The sequence below is a fragment of the Oncorhynchus kisutch genome, linkage group LG12, assembly GCF_002021735.2.
Source record: "Oncorhynchus kisutch isolate 150728-3 linkage group LG12, Okis_V2, whole genome shotgun sequence".
In the NCBI taxonomy this organism is placed as follows: domain Eukaryota; kingdom Metazoa; phylum Chordata; class Actinopteri; order Salmoniformes; family Salmonidae; genus Oncorhynchus; species Oncorhynchus kisutch.
The window spans coordinates 10,981,294-11,001,335 of NC_034185.2; the positions used below are offsets into that span (position 1 = coordinate 10,981,294).

The 20,042-nt window shown below is 41.7% G+C and overlaps 1 protein-coding gene across 1 annotated transcript; it reads left to right on the forward strand.

Moving 5' to 3' along the window:
• Positions 1–725: 725 nt before the first annotated feature.
• LOC109887974 (myosin heavy chain, fast skeletal muscle-like) lies at positions 726–19,444 on the forward strand. Its single transcript, XM_031836855.1, has 41 exons — positions 726–752; positions 1,325–1,370; positions 1,500–1,727; positions 1,980–2,126; positions 2,315–2,471; positions 2,703–2,730; positions 2,978–3,086; positions 3,193–3,285; positions 3,429–3,489; positions 3,582–3,680; positions 3,965–4,068; positions 4,502–4,640; positions 4,947–5,065; positions 5,234–5,383; positions 5,481–5,651; positions 5,866–6,169; positions 6,766–6,830; positions 6,913–7,000; positions 7,116–7,233; positions 7,365–7,488; positions 7,869–8,005; positions 8,934–9,189; positions 9,405–9,647; positions 9,962–10,138; positions 10,237–10,382; positions 10,574–10,664; positions 11,200–11,589; positions 11,687–11,813; positions 11,974–12,092; positions 12,236–12,432; positions 12,582–12,765; positions 12,902–13,067; positions 13,392–13,516; positions 13,694–14,002; positions 15,308–15,511; positions 15,664–15,789; positions 15,929–16,099; positions 18,076–18,180; positions 18,269–18,364; positions 18,835–18,966; positions 19,329–19,444. Exons 3-41 carry the CDS (start codon positions 1,512–1,514, stop codon positions 19,344–19,346), a joined length of 5,811 nt encoding a protein of 1,936 aa, XP_031692715.1. The 5' UTR covers positions 726–752; positions 1,325–1,370; positions 1,500–1,511; the 3' UTR covers positions 19,347–19,444.
• Positions 19,445–20,042: the final 598 nt, after the last annotated feature.

A 20,042-nucleotide genomic window follows, 5' to 3' on the forward strand; every position in this document is an offset into this window, starting at 1 on the left:
CTCAGAGTGTAATAAAAGTTTGAGGCAGCTACATGGCTGTCAGTAATAGGAGTGGATAAGATGATTTAAATACTGTACTGATGTTATGTAAAGCCTTAAGAATCCTCCTGGACCGTTTTAGACAACTGAAATGTGAGACAAAAAAAATCTCCTGCAGCATCTTCAATAGATCATACTGTAGATAAATAACTACACCGTTGATTTAACACTTTTATAGCTTTTAAATATGTATTTAATATGATAGATCACAAGTATGAGGTGACTGAGGAGACAGTTCAGATTTGTTTGCAAGCAAAATATAAAACAATCGGTCAAAAAACACATTAAGTTGTTGATGAAGATGAATGTAAACTAAAATTGAATGAAATAAGGTCAGATTATTGTGTAATGTTTTTAGTGGTATTGGGTCCACAGGAACTCCATTACAGTATTTGAGGCGCTATGGTAGAAACATTGGAGTCAATCTGATACCGCAAACTTTTGATACTGTCATAATTATTATTAATGACATCTCTTATCGATGTTAACTTAATTCAATTTAGAGATAAATATTGCATTAAAAAGTAATGTAATGGGAGTGTGGCGCTCCTGGGAGTTGGTGGCGCTAGTGAGACACAGAAACACAGAGGTCTCTCACCCATTTCCTTTACCAGAGTGGTCCATAATTAACTTTTGCCTGGTTGTCAGTTTCAACCAGATATAAGCAGGCTGAGACCCCAGCATCCATACGTCAGACACCTTCTTCCTCTGTGGTAAGACTCTCTCCACCTCTTCACATGTTTACATTTGTGTCATCTTAGCACTCAGCATGTGAGGCAGTGGCTAAATGGCCTGTTTCAGTTGACTTCTGCATTTAGTTATTTACATTATTTCTGCATTGTCAGATTTTACAATATGCAATCAACTGGAATTCATTTGAAATGTTTTTACTTTAAATGTGTTTTACTTGAAACATGTAGCTTTTATTTCCTGCCAAAAGTGGTTCTCCTGCTGTTTATAAATGGACGGGTTGGTTTATAATGTAACTGGGTTTTCAGGGGTGTTGATTTGAATTCTTGTCAGAATGTGTAGTTAAGTGAGTTGTCACCAGGAAATGAAAGTCACCAGTTGCCCCTGTAGTTTAATTGGACAAGGCTGTAATGATTGAGTTGAATGATGTTTTCTGGCCCTCCGGGGGCTAAATGATATTGCTTTAGACTTATTCACACCAAGGTTGTCATGATTGTGTTGAATTATACTGTTCTAAATGTTTTCTACCTCTTCGGGGGGCTAAATGATAATGCTTTAGACTTGTACATATTCACAACAACCTAATGTTTCCCAGGGTTCTCCAAGAAGTACAAATTCATCTGTAGAAGGGGAAAAAGAAGGTGAGACATAGTTTGAGTCTTCATAAGAAAAGTGACAAATGTTCTGTGAGAGAAACCCCTCACAACTCTGTTGACTGTGGAGGAAGCACCACAGAGTCAATCATATTTCTTGTTTCGCCTCTTTCCTAGTGATCCGTCACCATGAGTACGGACGCGGAGATGCAAATCTACGGCAAGGCTGCCATATACCTCCGTAAGCCTGAGAAGGAGAGGATGGAGGCACAAACCGCACCCTTTGATTCAAAGAACGCCTGCTATGTCGCAGACACCAAGGAGCTTTACCTTAAGGGTTTGGTCACTGCCAGGACTGAAGGAAAGTGTACTGTGACAGTCGCGCATCCGGACGGCACTAAGGAGGTAAGCCTGATTTGAAAAGTATTCAAATTACTGCATATCTTGAAATAAACATCAAAATGATCAAAACATGCCAATAGAAATAAGTAACAACATGCTAATCACCATGTGTGTCAGTGGTTGAAGACAAAGTAGTTGGATTGGATGCAGATTATTTTTTTTAAATGTAAAGATTGAACTTGTATTTAATGAGCAAACAGAATTCAGTCTTGCCCAGTTTGATCTGCGTATAATCTATATTTCTGACTGTTTCAGGCAGGAAAAGAGTTCAAGGAAGCAGACGTCTACCAGATGAACCCCCCTAAGTACGACAAGATTGAGGACATGGCCATGATGACCTACCTGAATGAAGCCTCTGTGTTGTATAACCTCAAAGAGCGTTATGCAGCATGGATGATCTATGTAAGATACCTGTATAAACATACACACACATGCAGTACTACACATAAAGTCATGGTAGAAACAAAAACAGACCAATACAGTAGACCTACATTACTATACCATAGTACACCCACATCCTCACATAAATCCAGGTAAACGTCAATCTGATTGCTCTAATCCCCTAATTGGATTCATTCTCGTTCATCCAGACCTACTCTGGGCTGTTCTGTGCCACGGTGAACCCCTACAAGTGGCTTCCTGTGTACGACATGGAGGTTGTTAACGCCTACAGAGGGAAGAAGAGGATGGAGGCTCCACCCCATATCTTCTCCGTCTCTGACAACGCCTTTCAGTTCATGCAGATTGGTATGAGCTCGGATGGATGGATGGATGGATGGATGGATGGAAGTTAAAATATGCTTTAGAGATGTATCTACTGTTTTCTAGTCTACGTTAGAATAGTTTGCTGGTAATATCTGATTTCACTTGCCTTGAATGGAAAAGGTTCCTAATTTAAATCCATGATGATGCTATGAATTCAATAATGTCCCCATAATGTTGCTTGAATATGATAATCAATATGTTGTTTTGTTACAGACCAGGAGAACCAGTCTGTCCTGATTACGTAAGTTGTTTACTAAAATCTCACTTGAGAAAATGTTTCTACTGCAATATGTTGGGTCACTTGGGTGTGATGAAAATACATGACATTATGAATGGATTAGGCTACGCATAGGAATGAGTCAATGAGTGGGGATATTTGTTAATTTATGTAGCAAAACAGTGTATTTTTCAATGTTATTTCTTAGTGAAAGCCAATCTGACATTCAAACATGTGACTAAAACCCCCGTTTCTCTGTCATATTAACCAGCGGAGAATCCGGTGCAGGAAAGACTGTCAACACCAAGCGTGTCATTCAGTACTTTGCCACCATTGCAGTGTCTGGTGCCAAGAAGGAAGCAGAACCAGGCAAAATGCAGGTAGGTTGAACCTTTCTAACACATTTCAGTTTGGTGGGCTGTGATCAAGCAATTGAGAATAACTAACTTAACCAGTTTCTGAGCAACTTGTGTTTGTCTCAATCAGGGGTCTCTTGAGGATCAGATCATTGCTGCTAACCCTCTGCTGGAGGCTTACGGTAATGCCAAGACAGTGAGGAACGACAACTCGTCTCGCTTCGTAAGTATGGACAAATGTATTTCAGTATTTCCCTTCTGACTTCAATAGATGTCCAACAAACTGTAACATTTAAAGGGGTCTATCAAAGTAAAATGTTAGATGTATTTAGTTAACCTCTTTCTAACCCCCATGCTCTACTTTAGGGTAAATTCATCAGGATTCACTTCCAAGGTAGCAAACTGGCTAAAGCTGACATTGAGACCTGTGAGTTGATTTTCATTGTTTCTCGATTCTTTACTAAATTCACACAGATTTTGGGGGGAGATAATCTTTATCTAATGTTCTTTTTCTCTCAGACCTGCTAGAGAAGTCCAGAGTGTCCTTCCAGCTTCCCGATGAGAGAGGTTACCACATCTTCTTCCAGATGATGACCAATCACAAACCTGATATTATTGGTGAGGCAAAGTAGAGGTTCAGGGGGAATGTTTCCTACCTTCATTATAAATACTATTACAATGAGTACATCCATGGTAACAAGGCATCTAGATATGGGTCAGGTCTTTGGGAAATATCTATCAAGTAATGGACTGTGATGCACTAGTCCACGAGTCTCAGTTGATGCTATTTATTTTATACTAGATCCTTGAGTCCATCTATTGAGTAAAGGAGAGATACTGTAAAGGTAGGACAGTAGAATTCTAAGAGATTTAACTGACAAGACATCCTCTGTTGTCCATAGAAATGTCACTCATCACCACCAACCCCTACGACTTCCCCATGTGCAGTCAGGGTCAGATCACTGTGGCCAGCATCAACGACAAGGAAGAGCTGGATGCCACAGACGTGAGTCAAACAAAGGGTTCATCATATTCTATACATGGAATGGGTAGGACCACCATACACACTGAATGCACTGTGCAATTCCAACTTGGTGGCAGCAGGGAATTTTCATGTGTTTGGTTTTGTTTTATTCTGCCTTATTGTTAGTTAGGCATGTGTCTCAAGGAACTCTTCATGCCTTCACACTTCACCTTGAGGCCCATACTGTATATATAAGACATCCACAAGAGAGTGTCACTAAGTCCCTGTGGAACTGTGTCAAATGTATCTTGTGCTGTCATCTACCAGTGTTGGTCAAGTGTAATCACGTGGATCTGAGAACCCAGTCAAATGTATCCATCTCATTTGTTCTGCTGAGAGCACAGAACTGTAGTGTACTGTATGTGAGCAAACTACCGTTCCGTTCATCACCATTGTACTTCCTGTCTAATGCCAGGATGCAATTACAATCCTGGGCTTCACTAATGATGAGAAGATGAGCATCTACAAGCTGACAGGAGCTGTACTGCACCATGGCAACTTGAAATTCAAGCAGAAGCAGCGTGAGGAGCAGGCCGAGCCAGACGGCACAGAGGGTGAGTCCCACTCATAGATATACAATATGTAAGCATTAGTCCCATTCCCTGTCCCACTCATAGATATACAATATGTAAACATTAGTCCCATTCCCGGTCCCACTCATAGATATACAACGTGTAAGATAGACAGAGCCTCATCAAAGTCCGGCAGGAGATCATTTATGGAGACCAAATTCCAACCTCCAGAAATGATTTAAAATGATGGTTGTGGGTTCAAATCTAAACCTAACCCTTTTGTCAGTGTGACATCAGAAACACGTGATCTTGTGTTTCTGAGTCTGTTGTTGTTGGTTCTCTCTCCAGTGGCTGATAAAATCGGCTACCTGCTGGGCCTGAACTCAGCTGAGATGCTGAAGGCTCTGTGCTACCCCAAAGTGAAGGTCGGCAATGAGTATGTGACCAAGGGACAGACTGTGCCTCAGGTAAGGCGGCCAAACACCGCATCTACCATTTTCTGAGCACCAGAAATATTTTGGTGATGAGTATATTGCTTGTTTTGAATAGTGATGATGTTTTCCCGGAGCTCTTTTCACCTTGTCACTAGACATGGTCAATATCTCATGTATTCATTTGAGCTATTATCATTGCAGGTTAATAACTCAGTCTCGGCTCTGGCCAAGTCCATCTATGAGAGGATGTTCTTGTGGATGGTCATCCGTATCAACGAGATGTTGGACACCAAGAATCCAAGGCAGTTCTACATCGGTGTGCTCGACATTGCCGGGTTTGAGATCTTTGACGTGAGTCTGAGACCAGAACAAGACAATTAGTTGTGATTGAGAGGGATTACAGCCTTGTATGATGATGAAATGATCCCATCTGAAATTCCTTCAACAGTACAACAGCATGGAGCAGCTGTGCATCAACTTCACCAATGAGAAACTGCAACAGTTTTTCAACCACACCATGTTCGTCCTGGAACAAGAGGAGTACAAGAAGGAGGGAATCGTCTGGGCCTTCATTGACTTCGGCATGGACTTGGCTGCCTGCATTGAGCTTATTGAGAAGGTAAGCTGTCTGTCAGGATTATAATGGACCTCAACAGCAAAGCTCAAATGGAGATATTATCACATGGTACAACATATCTGACTGTTGAGAACTCAATATGTTTCCTTTTGTGCCCCTAAATGAAGATACTCTCATAATAGCATATTTGCTAAAAGAACAAATGTGATCTTAAATGTAAATATCCCTAATATGATGTACATCTCTTTTCGTAAAGCCATTGGGCATCTTCTCCATCCTTGAAGAGGAGTGCATGTTCCCCAAGGCTTCAGACACTTCCTTCAAGAACAAGCTGTATGACCAGCATCTTGGTAAAAACAAGGCATTTGAGAAGCCCAAGCCAGCCAAAGGCAAGGCAGAGGCCCACTTCTCCCTGGTGCATTACGCCGGCACTGTGGACTACAACATCACTGGCTGGCTGGACAAGAACAAGGACCCCCTGAACGACTCAGTTCTTCAGCTGTACGGGAAGTCTTCAGTCAAACTGATGGCGACCCTGTATGTCGCTGCCCCACCTGAGGGTAAGACTAGCAGAACATCAAAATATTTAATGAAGAACTAGTTACAAATCAGTTACATTAGTTACAAATAAGTTACAAAGGCTCAGTCTGCAGTTGCTACATCCATTTGTGGACTTAAAAGATATGTACCCATTCATTCTTGAATTTTTTTTCTTGAAGAACATTGGCTTAGTTCACCTGTCGTACCCCATCAGAACCCAAAATATGAGCTTGTTTTAATGTTTGTAAGCAAAGTAAAGGGAAACATGCACTTTACAGCCTCAAAACATTATTAATACTATCATTTTGATATCATGGATGGTCAGTCTTTCAATACATAGCTCAGTCTATAAATTTGAGTGGTTATGTTTCTCCATTCATATCTCTCTGTGTTTTATCAAAACAGGGGCAGGGACAATATTTTGTTATTGTTTCAACTGCTGATTGCTGCTTTAAATGTATCACCATTTGTCAGGGTGATTTACTGGGTTCATTTACTCATACAATAGGTGTTATTTTACACAATCTCATTGACAGCACTTGCATTAAGATAAGTGTGAAATTAACATGAGATTCTCTCATTTATAATTATATTGAACTTTTCTCCATTATAACAGATACAACCAAGAAAGGAGGCAAGAAGAAGGGTGGTTCCATGCAGACTGTGTCCTCCCAGTTCAGGGTGAGCTTTTAAAATGTGGATATTCAGCTGTAGTGATTATCAGAAATTATTTCTGAGAACATGGTTTGTAACCCTCTTACAGGAGAACTTGGGCAAGCTGATGACCAACTTGAGGAGCACTCATCCTCACTTTGTACGCTGCCTGATCCCCAACGAGTCAAAGACTCCAGGTACAATAGATGTTGAGTTAAATATTACATCTTGTCAGTACAGTATCAGTAACATTAACAAACCAGTCTTTAACCTGTTTATGAGTATTTATAGAGACTTGGTTTGTGTTTCCAGGTCTGATGGAGAACTTCCTGGTTATCCACCAGCTCAGGTGTAATGGTGTTCTGGAGGGGATCAGGATCTGCAGGAAGGGCTTCCCCAGTAGAATCATCTATGCTGACTTCAAGCAGAGGTACACACACACACACACACACACACACACACAGAAATATGATCTCTAAGGGTTTTCCCAACATCAGAATAGCCTTATTATTTTACATAATATAACCAACCTATTACATCTTGACATTTCTCCTGATTCAGGTACAAAGTACTGAATGCCAGTGTCATCCCCGAGGGCCAGTTCATGGACAACAAGAAGGCTTCTGAGAAGCTGCTTGGGTCCATTGATGTGAATCACGAGGACTACAAGTTTGGACACACCAAGGTCAGTCAACCCCCCCCAGCAAAAGATGACAACTAAAACACAACTTCAATGATAACTTAATCTCTAACCATTAAATGTCTCTCCAGTTGATCTATCCATCTTGTAAATATTTCTTAAAAATGTGAAGAAACATTGTACTCAATTCATTATCTTGTGCATTATGTCAGAATGGTATGTCTGCAGTTATCTATATCAGTGTACATTATTAATCTACAACTATACAATAACTTACAACTCATAAAACACCTATCTCGTGGTTTGTTTGTAAGCATTACAATGTTTATGTTGTTCAAATCAATCTAGTGGTTTTGTTCCTCTCTTTGGATTCAACCTTTCTATCTGTTACTGGTTCTATAATTGACCATGTCAACCTGTGTCAGGTGTTCTTCAAAGCCGGTCTGCTGGGTGTCCTGGAGGAGATGAGAGATGAGAAGCTGGCCTCTCTGGTCGGCATGGTCCAGGCTCTCAGCCGTGGATTCCTCATGAGGAGAGAGTTCACCAAGATGATGGAGAGGAGGTGAGGAAGAGTAGACATCTTGGCAAAGCATTCTGTCAGCCTCCTGTATGTAATGTATAATGTTTGTGTACTGAATATGCTGTGAGTTGTTCAGGATGAGAAGGTACATGTTATAATATTCTATTAAAGCAGCAGGTTGGGATTTAGCAAGCTGTTCAATTGTTATTTAAATAAGTGATTTTTACCCATTAATTCTGGAATAATATGAAATGCCTCATGATCTTAGGGTTACTTGTCAGTCATTCCCTATGTAGGTCTATCTATACATTTAAGAGTGGTTTCATTTCCCTAGCCCCATTCCTCAGCTGTATACAAAACATGTCAGGGTCCCTGTTTTTGTTATTCCTCAAATCCCAGGATGTAGTTTTAAAGTCCTCCTCTTTAAAACTGGAGGAGATCATTGTTACTGTAATTTAATTATACCAATGTGTTTTCATTGATTAAATTCCCTTAATATATTTTAATGAGAATTCGTAAGGTTCTTGTTTGCATAAAATAGACGGAGACCAGTCTTATCAATAATAGGTAACAGAATTTATTCTCGGAGCGCGCTGCCACGTTACCACGAGCAACAGTTTATATAAAATAACATGACGCCATTTCATTGCTTCTAAAATTAATCTCCTCCTCCAGACCGAGACAAAGGGAACTTTAAAGGTACATTCTGAGTTCATTCTGACCCCCCAGCACATACACAGGACACACAACACAACTGAATTAACTTTTGACTCCTCACCATTATCGATCACCACTTAGCTGACAGTTCTAACTAACAGAAAACCTAGGAATGCACTCACTGCCTTATCTAAAACACACCAGAGCTCATTTCTTCGTTTCAACCATAGGTTAACTACCTTATCTGTTTACCTGTTTATCTGGTCACTCACCATGTCACTCACCATGTCACTCTATCCTTTCTGTGGACCAGAGATTCCGTCTTCACCATCCAGTACAACATCCGTTCATTCATGAATGTGAAAACCTGGCCATGGATGAAGTTGTACTTCAAGATCAAGCCCCTGCTGCAGAGCGCTGAGACTGAGAAGGAGCTGGCCAACATGAAGGAGAACTATGAGAAGATGACGTCGGACTTGGCCAAGGCTCTGGCCAAGAAGAAGGAGTTGGAGGAGAAGATGGTGTCCATGGTGCAGGAGAAGAATGACCTGGCGCTTCAAGTCGCATCTGTGAGTGAGCAACAACCCTCATCAGAGCACATTTAGACACACAAGTACATAGACACTAACACTATCGCTATGTGGCTAACTCAAGAAAATGCCCATGGTATATATTTATATTTAAAACATTTAAATAGATTTGCTCTGACTTATTTGACAAAATGAAGTCTATATTTTGATACACAAAGTGAAAACACAGGTTTTTTCTCTTGTTCTGAAACCAGGATTCAGAGAATCTGAATGATGCTGAGGAAAGGTGTGAGGGGCTCATCAAGAGCAAGATCCAGCTGGAGGCCAAACTCAAAGAGACGACTGAGAGGCTGGAGGATGAGGAGGAGATGAATGCTGAGTTGACTGCCAAGAAGAGGAAGCTGGAGGACGAATGCTCTGAGCTGAAGAAGGACATTGATGACCTGGAGCTCACCTTGGCCAAAGTGGAGAAGGAGAAGCACGCCACTGAAAACAAGGTCTTGTAGACAGTCCAACCAAACAATAATCCACAGAATAATCAACTCAAAACAGAAATGTGATTCAAGTCTTTTTGTGAGTGCAGTAAAAATTAAGACACAAAATAGTGGAATTTCAGTTGTGGTGGACTCCCCAAATTCATCACATGTTCTGCTCCCCCCTCGTTTATGATTTCCATTCAGCACACTGGCATGGAGTACAGGGCCATCTAGTGTTGAATCTATAGTACAGTACTTGTTGACACATTTCTATCATCCATTTAACCACTTATGGTGAAGTGACCAAAAACTACGTTTGTTGTGGCCGTTTTCAGGTTAAAAACCTGACAGAGGAGATGGCGTCTATGGATGAGAGTGTTGCCAAGCTGACCAAGGAGAAGAAAGCCCTCCAAGAGGCCCACCAGCAGACACTGGATGACCTGCAGGCAGAGGAGGACAAAGTCAACACTCTGACCAAGGCCAAGACCAAGCTGGAACAGCAAGTGGACGACGTGAGTGGAGTTTGACATTCTGGCCATGATAGTATGCAAGATGATATAATCTACAGTGGTTTAGATTTGACCAACACATGTCTGTTTATATCTTGTAGCTTGAGGGTTCTCTGGAGCAAGAGAAGAAGCTCCGTATGGACCTTGAGAGAGCCAAGAGAAAGCTGGAGGGAGATCTGAAACTGGCCCAGGAGTCCATAATGGACCTGGAGAATGACAAGCAGCAGTCTGATGAGAAAATCAAGAAGTAAACACAAATACATGACTACAGTTTTCCCTGCCATCTTGATCAACATAATGGTTCTTCTTGGCTCATTCTTGTAATCATGAAATAGTCTTTGTATGTGATTCTTAAAAGCAAAGTGAATGGTAGCTTAGGCTCCCTTTACACTGTCTAACCTAAACAAACTTTGCAATCAACGTGTTTGTATTTGTTAGGAAGGAGTTTGAGACCACCCAGCTCCTCAGCAAGATAGAGGATGAGCAGTCTCTGGGAGCTCAGCTGCAGAAGAAGATCAAGGAACTGCAGGTACAGTTCAGGATCTGCATTTCTTCTGGTAGTGTAACAGTATGACTTTAGACCGTCCCCTCGCCTATACCCGGGCACGAACCAGGGACCCTCTGCACACATCAACAACAGTCACCCACGAAGCATCGTTACCCATCGCTCCACAAAAGCCGCGGCCCTTGCAGAGCAAGGGGAACAACTACTTCAAGGTCTCAGAGCAAGTCACAGATTGAAACGCTATTTAGGGCGCACCACCGCTAACTAGCGTTACACTAGCACACATTCTTCCTGGTGGATTCTGATGGCTCAGTAAGATGGAAGATGGTGCTTCTTGCTGGTGCTTCTAATCTATGCAAAGATGTTGCTTCTTACCATTGTTAGTTTGGTTCCTGCATGGGACAATGTCTAATGAATATAGTAAATATGTTAGTGTAGCTGGCTATGTATAAACACATTTATGCTAAATATACAGTACATGCTATTATTATGTAGTGAGGTTCAATTGTTTCAACTGTATTGTAGTGTTCATTCCCCCTGCTCCTGACCCTTTTTCTAGGCCCGTATTGAGGAGCTGGAGGAGGAAATTGAGGCTGAGCGTGCTGCCAGGGCCAAGGTTGAGAAGCAGAGGGCCGATCTCTCCAGGGAACTTGAGGAGATCAGCGAGAGACTTGAGGAGGCCGGAGGCGCCACTGCTGCCCAGATTGAGATGAACAAGAAGCGCGAGGCTGAGTTCCAGAAGCTGCGTCGTGATCTTGAAGAGTCCACCCTGCAGCATGAGGCCACAGCTGCCGCTCTGCGCAAGAAGCAGGCCGATAGTGTGGCTGAGCTCGGGGAGCAGATCGACAACCTGCAGCGCGTCAAGCAGAAGCTGGAGAAGGAGAAGAGTGAGTACAAGATGGAGATTGATGACCTCTCCAGCAACATGGAGGCTGTCGCCAAGGCTAAGGTGAGTAGTGATGTTTTGGTCAAGCAGTGTTGAGGATGGTCAGCTAAATTACCATTCAATATACTGAAGTTGACAGTCCCATATGTTTCACTAACAGGGCAATCTGGAGAAGATGTGCCGTACTCTTGAGGACCAGCTGAGCGAGCTCAAGACTAAGAATGATGAGAATGCTCGCCAGGTCAACGACATCAGCGGACAGAGGGCCAGACTCCTTACAGAAAATGGTACCTCCAACAATGAACAACAAACCAATATAGTTCACCTCAGTAGTACACAATAACATGTGTTGGGGGCTGTAAATTCAGTCCAGTTCGATTCCTCAAAATAAAATGTCAATCTTCGAGAACAGAGTACCCATAACAAGATGTCCCTCTTTCCCTGAAGGTGAGTTTGGTCGCCAGCTGGAGGAGAAGGAAGGCCTGGTGTCTCAGCTGACCAGAGGCAAACAGGCCTTCACCCAGCAGGTGGAGGAGCTGAAGAGACTGATTGAGGAGGAGGTCAAGGTAAGGCATCCTAAATGGGAACCACCTTCCAGTTTAGAGCTTTATCTACACATAGACTGTTTCTACACCTCCCTCAGAGACTTCTACTGTCATCTGTTTTACTCTCTCTCTCTAATCTCCCTTTGTCTTTCTTTCTCTCTCAGGCTAAAAACGCACTGGCCCATGGTGTCCAGTCTGCCCGCCATGACTGTGATCTCCTGAGAGAGCAGTTTGAGGAGGAGCAGGAGGCCAAGGCAGAGCTGCAGCGCGGCATGTCCAAGGCCAACAGTGAGGTGGCTCAGTGGAGGACTAAGTATGAAACTGATGCCATCCAACGCACAGAGGAGCTGGAGGAGGCCAAGTGAGTTGCACTCAATAGCAAAAACTACAATAAACGGTGTGGATGGTGAGGCTGGTTGGGGATCTGAGAAAATGTTTCTTCAATATGTAGTGCAATATTTGTCTCACAACAAGTTACTCACCATAACACCACCCTCTGTTGTCCAACAGGAAGAAGCTGGCCCAGCGTCTGCAGGAGGCTGAGGAGACCATTGAGGCGACCAACTCAAAGTGTGCCTCCCTGGAGAAGACCAAGCAGAGACTGCAGGGAGAGGTGGAGGACCTCATGATTGACGTTGAGAGAGCCAACGCCATGGCCGCCAACCTTGACAAGAAGCAGAGGAACTTTGACAAGGTGAACATTTATAAACCTCACTCTAGGGTGATATTTTCTGTCTGCTATTTGATCAGTTGTAGTATAATTGTAGCATATTTCCGATTGAAAACTCTCTATCAATGAGTTGTAATGAAAATCCCATGGATTTCCCCAGGTTCTGGCAGAGTGGAAGCAGAAGTATGAGGAGGGCCAGGCTGAGCTGGAAGGAGCACAGAAGGAGGCTCGCTCTATGAGCACTGAACTCTTCAAGATGAAGAACTCCTACGAGGAGGCTCTGGATCATCTGGAGACTCTGAAGAGAGAGAACAAGAACCTGCAACGTGAGCATTTGACAGCAGTTATTTTTGCATGATGTTTGACCAGTATTTGAAAATGGAATCGATTATAATCATCAACATTATATCAATTTGCTATTACACCATCTCAGAATTTTTATATACATTTTAAAATATATATATTTGGAACTTGTAATTGGTATTCCTTTGAACAACCCAATGATGTGGGGTGGCAATTAGATTTGCAGGACAGCATGAAGTGCTGTTCATTAATTAACTGTTATTTTGATTCATTATAAACTTTAGTGCATTGGTGATATCCACTGGATATCTCCCAAGTCTAAACAGCTTCTGTGTGTGTGTGTGCAGAGGAGATCTCTGACCTGACTGAGCAGATCGGAGAGACTGGCAAGAGCATCCATGAGCTGGAGAAGGCCAAGAAGACCGTGGAGACAGAGAAGTCTGAGATCCAGACCGCTCTGGAGGAGGCTGAGGTACAAACTACAGCTGTTTGATTGGAAAAGCAGTGTTACGCTTCTCAATGCCAACTACAATCCAATGCTCCCTTTTATTGGTGTATATTGTCATCATATACACAGCATTTAATTCTTTGTGGAATACACATCCTAATATATTAAGCACAATTCGCTTGACTGCTTCTCTTTGTCCAGGGCACACTGGAGCACGAGGAATCCAAGATTCTGCGTGTTCAGCTGGAGCTGAATCAGATCAAGGGTGAGGTGGACAGGAAGATCGCTGAGAAGGACGAGGAGATAGAGCAGATCAAGAGGAACAACCAGAGGGTGGTTGACTCCATGCAGAGCACCCTGGACTCTGAGGTCAGGAGCAGGAATGACACCCTGAGGGTGAAGAAGAAGATGGAGGGAGACCTGAATGAGATGGAGATCCAGCTGAGTCACGCCAACAGGCAGGCCGCTGAGTCCCAGAAACAGCTGAGGAACGTCCAGGGACAGTTCAAGGTAAAGGGACTTGGACATCAGGCTCAACAACCTGAACATGGGAAGGGATTTGTTTGTGAATCAGTAGAAAAGAATAGATCAGAGGAATGTAATAGACTGGACTAATATACTGTACACTCTTAGAAGTAGGGGCCTGGAAGAACCTTTTGGGTTGCCGCACCGGCAGAACCTTCCCAGTTGAAAAAGGTTCCAAGAGGAACCCCTCTGAAACGGACCTTTGAGAAACCTCTGTGTTAAGTTTCAAACTGTTACCTTTTTTTGTGATGGGAGGGGTTAAATGTTGAACCTTTTCAATAATATATTATAGAGGTCTCATTCTATCAGATTGGAGGTGTGGCTTTTTGGCAGAGGTGGGACCAAGTCATTGTTTTACAAGTCACAAGTAAGTCTCAAGTCTTAGCACTCAAGTCCCAAGTCAAAGACAGGCAAGTCCCAGTCAAGTCCAAAGTCAAGACAGGCAAGTCCGAGTCAAGTCTCAAGTCAAGACCGACAAGTTTCAAGTCTTGAGTTTAGAGTCCTAAACAAGTCATAATGTGCTCTTCGAGTCAAAAGGCTCAAGTCCAAGTTAAGTCACAAGTCATTGGTGTTAAAGTCAAAGTTGAGTTGGAAGTCATCATATTTGTCACTCGAATCCAAGACATGTGACTCGAGTCCACACCTCTGCTTATTGGAGGGTTATTTTTTGTCAAGCATTAGCATAAATGTTAAACCTGTTCATCATGTTAAGTTAGTATACTGCAAATTGAAATGTTCCTTCAATATTTTTGCATATTGAGTTTTCTAATATAATCATTTTTAATTGCTGATTACATACAATAAGAACGTTGTAAATATTCCAACTTTGGGATTTGCTTTTGAAGAATTCATACACCTCCACTGGCCTCATTGAAGCAACAAAACTGTCAGTGTTCAACCTGAACATGTGATGACAATACAACAGAACAGATGAACAGGAATTAAATTGACTCTAACGGTCGGCCCAAAGAATATCTATCTTAAAGCCATGCCCCTACTAAGCCATGCCTCCACTCCAGGGATCCTCCATGAACCCTTGCTACATTTAACAATTAACGGTTTACCCAAGAACCCCTCAACTAACCAAACGTGAAAATATGAACCATTGACTAGCAATAGTTCCTTGAGGAACTCTAGGGGTTCCTTGAGAATCTCCAGGGTTCCTCTAGTCACCACTAATTCTAGGAGTGTAGAAAGGTAGGGATATTAGGGACATTTTTACCCATTAACATTTCTCTCACCGATTGTATTGCCCGACTTCCACAATGCCTAATTCATTGTGAACCCCAGGATGCCCAATTGCACCTTGATGATGCCGTCCGAGCCGCAGAAGATATGAAGGAGCAGGCAGCCATGGTGGAGCGCAGAAACGGTCTGATGATGGCTGAAATCGAGGAGCTGAGAGTTGCTCTGGAGCAGACAGAGAGAGGCCGCAAAGTGGCTGAGACTGAGCTGGTGGACGCCAGCGAGCGTGTTGGACTGCTGCACTCCCAGGTACGGGTCAAAGACATTTCTAATGAAACTCAACCAAGCAAACTGTTCACGCACATATATAATTCAACAGTGCTTGCTTTTAGATTTTCATAATTTCAGCCTTGTGTAAGATCTTGTGAGAGTCAAACAAATCGCCTTGTTTCCTCCTTCAGAACACCAGCCTTGCGAACACCAAGAAGAAGCTGGAGACTGACCTGGTTCAGGTGCAGGGAGAGGTGGACGACATCGTCCAGGAGGCCAGGAATGCAGAGGAGAAGGCCAAGAAGGCCATCACTGACGTGAGTCCTTGAATTACATCAACTTGATTTGTCCCCAAGGGCCAGCAGTCGCTGGGCTGGTTTAACCACACCAAAGATCCCAAAGGAGCTTTATGATTGGTGCCAGTTGGTGCATAAATGAAACTAACTACCATTCCAGGCGGCCATGATGGCCGAGGAGCTGAAGAAGGAGCAGGACACCAGCTCTCACCTGGAGAGGATGAAGAAGAACCTGGAGGTCACAGTCAAGGACCTGCAGCACCGTCTGGATGAGGCTGAGAATCTGGCCATGAAGGGAGGCAAGAAGCAGCTCCAGAAACTGGAGTCCAGGGTGAGTTAACAGCAGGGTGGATTGAAAAACAGATTGCTGGAAGTGTATTTGATCATATGAAAATAAGGTATGTTGGGGGAAAATGCCTCACTTTGACGAACATTTATATTTTCTCACACAAAGAAATCTACTTTTGGTAAGATTTGAATATGGCATTCTGGGTATTTTGTAGGAAAATACATGTTTAATAAGAGAAGAGATTACTGTTTTTATGTTTTATTATTACAATTTGGAGTAATTAACTCTTAAAAGCTAAAGTCTTTCAGCAGTAAGGTATAAGCATGTCAGGGGTTCACCTAGGGGTTATGATAGGGGCTGTACCAAATGTTCGATGTATTATAATAATTGATTATGCCTATGTTGTACTAATTAAAGAGGAGAGGTTTATAATACCCCCTCCCTCCTTACATGTATAGGGTCCTAGACTACAGATTAACAATATACATTATGAGGTTTAATATTGTTCCACAGTACATTTCTAGTCTCTGGCTCTTATAAAGAAACTGTCTGAGAAATGTGTGAGTTCAGGCTGTCTGTGAGAAGAGCCTAAAATATAAAAGAGATGCAGAGACACAGAACTCCCAGGGAGTGTAAGAGTTAAGAGACTAGTCAAACATTCCATTATAAATCAAATTGGGGTGTGGACATTTACTGCTAAGCTTTTAGATAACACTGAAACTATTTGTTTGTGTAGCTGTGGATGCATTGGCTTGGTATCATGAGTAGAAGGTAATGATGTAGGTAGTGACATCACTAAGGCTGGACTTCAGGTTTTATAAAATATCTTGGACCCTTGAGTATTTTGCAGAACTTACTCGGAAACATGCGTGCTATGTTCCTGTTGTTCTGTCTGCAATTGCATTAATAAAAGTTGTTGAATGATTTAACCTCTCTAGGGTATGTGGGAAGCTAGCGTCCCATCTAGCCAACATCCAGTGAGATTGCAGAGCGCCAAATTCAAATAGAGAAATACTCATGATAAAAATTCAGAAAACAAAACATATTTTACATAGGTTTAAAGATTAACTTCTTATGAATCCAACCAAGGTGTCAGATTTAAAAAATGCTTTACGGTGAAAGCATACCTTACAATTATTTGAGAACATAGCCCAGTTGACAAATTATTACAAACAGTAACCAGCCAAGCAGAAGCATTACAAAACTCAGAAATAGAGATAAAATGAATCCCTTACCTTTGATGATCTTCATATGGTGGCACTCAGAAGACATTCATTTAGACATTCATTTACATTCATTTTTGATAAAGTCTCTTTATATCCAAAAACATCCATTTTGTTTGCACGTTTTCTTCAGTAATCCACAGGCTCAAACGCAGTCAAAACAGGCAGACAAAAAAATCCAAATTGTATCCGTAAAGTTCATAGAAACATGTCAAACGATGTTTATATTCAATCCTCATGTTGTTTTTAGCCGAAATGATCTATAATATTTCAACCGGACAATAAGGTTGTCAATATAAAAAGGTAAACAAGAAATGCACTCTCTTGGGATTGCGCATGAAAAAGCTCAGGGCCCACTCATTGGTCTGGTCTTACTCCCTCATTTATAAGAATACAAGCCTGAAACCATTTCTAAAGACTGTTGACATCTAGTGGAAGGCATATGAACTGCAAATTGAGTTCTAAGTCAATGGATACTGTAATGGCATTGAATAGAAAACTACAAACCCAACAAAAAAAATACTTCCTGAATGGATTTTTCTCAGGTTTTCGACCTGCCAAATCAGTTCTGTTATACACAGGGCTATTGTGTAATGATGAGTTCTCTCAATAACCCACCTACATAATGAAAATGAGTAGTTTTTTTATTATAGACCCCTTTAATTAAAATCGTAAAAGTACATAGGAACACTTGTGCCTCCGCGACTAGCTGAAGAACATTCCTGTTTTACAAAGATTTGTTACGTCTGACTTCACCACCTCACATAAATGCCAACGTTTATTTCTTCCACAAAGGTGCGTGAGCTCGAGACTGAGGTGGAGGCCGAGCAGAGAAGAGGTGTAGACGCGGTCAAGGGAGTCCGCAAGTATGAGCGCAGAGTCAAGGAGCTCACTTACCAGGTAAAAAAAGGTGCATTCTTCACACACTAAAGCACACTGGTTTGTGTGTTAAACTATGGACTATTGATTCTTGTAACTTCTCCCACAGACTGAGGAGGATAAGAAGAATGTTGCCAGACTTCAGGACCTAGTAGATAAGCTGCAGATGAAAGTGAAGGCCTACAAGAGGCAGGCTGAGGAAGCGGTGAGTCACAGACTTAGTCAAATCCTCTGAAAGGTTACAGTCCTTAGTAGACATTACAAAACATTTTGTGAGATTAGTTGAAGTGTTGTTACTGCACAACGTCAACATTGACTCAGTTGATAGTGCAAGTAATTTCTGAAGAAATGTACGCACAGTGACTCCTCTTCCTATGTGTAACAATTTAAAGTAGAGAGGGTTGAATATTATTTAGCTTTGTGCCGGGGGCTGGTCTGGTGGTGGTGCTGACTCTCCTGGATCACATGGCCCTGGAAGCAGCAGATTGATCCTCTGTTCCACCACTCACTTTCTCTTCTGTATCATCTATCTCCCTATATATACTGTACAATGCTGTCCTAAATCTCTCAATAAAAAAAACGTTAAAATACAATTTTTTTAAAATATTAATTTGGTACCTGAAGCTCCAAACTTTCAATACTGATGTTATGGTCTCGTCTCTTTTCCTCACCCAGGAGGAAGCATCCAACCAGCACATGTCTAAGTTCCGGAAGGTTCAGAATGAGCTGGAAGAGGCTGAGGAGCGTGCTGACATCGCTGAGACTCAGGTCAACAAGCTCAGAGCCAAGACCCGTGACTCTGGAAAGGTACAGAACTGCTGCTAAACCTACACCTGACTGATGTTCAAACATGACCACATCAACACCACCTATGATTCATTCTTCACAGAGGTCAATACTGATGATTAACAATCATTCAAATGTATTTAAGATCTCTGAGATAACATTTTCAGGACAGGGAAAAATACATTTTTCTTTATAAAAGGTTAATCAAAAATCAAGCTGAGTACAGAGTCTTAAATACTTGATGCATTCTGTTATTTCCAAGTGTTGATATATTCATCATGTTCATTATTAATACTGATCCATTCTGTTATTACCAAGTGTTGATATATTCATCATGTTCATTATTAATACTGATCCATTCTGTTATTTCTTTCTTCTTACAGGGAAAAGAATCTGAATAAACAAGACCAAAGTCTCGTCAATTTCCTGTGTTTCATAAAATATGATTTTCATGGTGAAATGTTGAGCAATGATTAAAAACATGTCGGCCTACATACACTTCCTTTGTGACTGTGGACTTATTTCTCAGAAAACAGCTTTTCATACCATAAAAAATACCGTACTTTAACTAAAGGAGCAATCTGGGATTCAAACCACAACACTTGTTTTGGTTAAGAGCTGAGGATTGAGGAGAAATGTAATCACTTTCAAAATCCATTACATCAAAGAATTATAGTTATAATTATAGTTATAGGTATAACCTTTTACACTCTGGGGAATTGACCTATATGGACCAAAATGGAATGTTTTGAAAATAAACAAATGGGAGGAATATATGCGCAACCATGGTAACTAATTGAGCGAAAACATTTTTGGGAGATTGAGCGGAAATTCTTAGAACAAGTTCTCCAGAGACAACTGCATTTGAATTTTGTCACAGATTATGCATACAATAACCTGGTGTGGACAGAAAATGTAAACATTTATAAATGGTAATCGTGCATCTGACTCAATTACACAAGATTTTAGTTCTGGGTTAACTAAAACCCAGATGCACATAAATGGATAAACACTGACAATTGGGATACCGTATGCCTTATGACCAACGTGACATGGTGTGATGAAAGAAACATACAGGAACTCAAATCCTTCTGTTC

Coding starts and splice junctions, on each gene's coding strand:
- LOC109887974 (XM_031836855.1), top strand. CDS start 1,512: ATGAGTACGGACGCGGAGATGCAAATCTACGGCAAGGCTGCCATATAC. Junction 12,433..12,581: donor GAGGAGCTGGAGGAGGCCAA/GTGAGTTGCACT, acceptor GTTGTCCAACAG/GAAGAAGCTGGCCCAGCGTC. Junction 12,766..12,901: donor AGCAGAGGAACTTTGACAAG/GTGAACATTTAT, acceptor GGATTTCCCCAG/GTTCTGGCAGAGTGGAAGCA.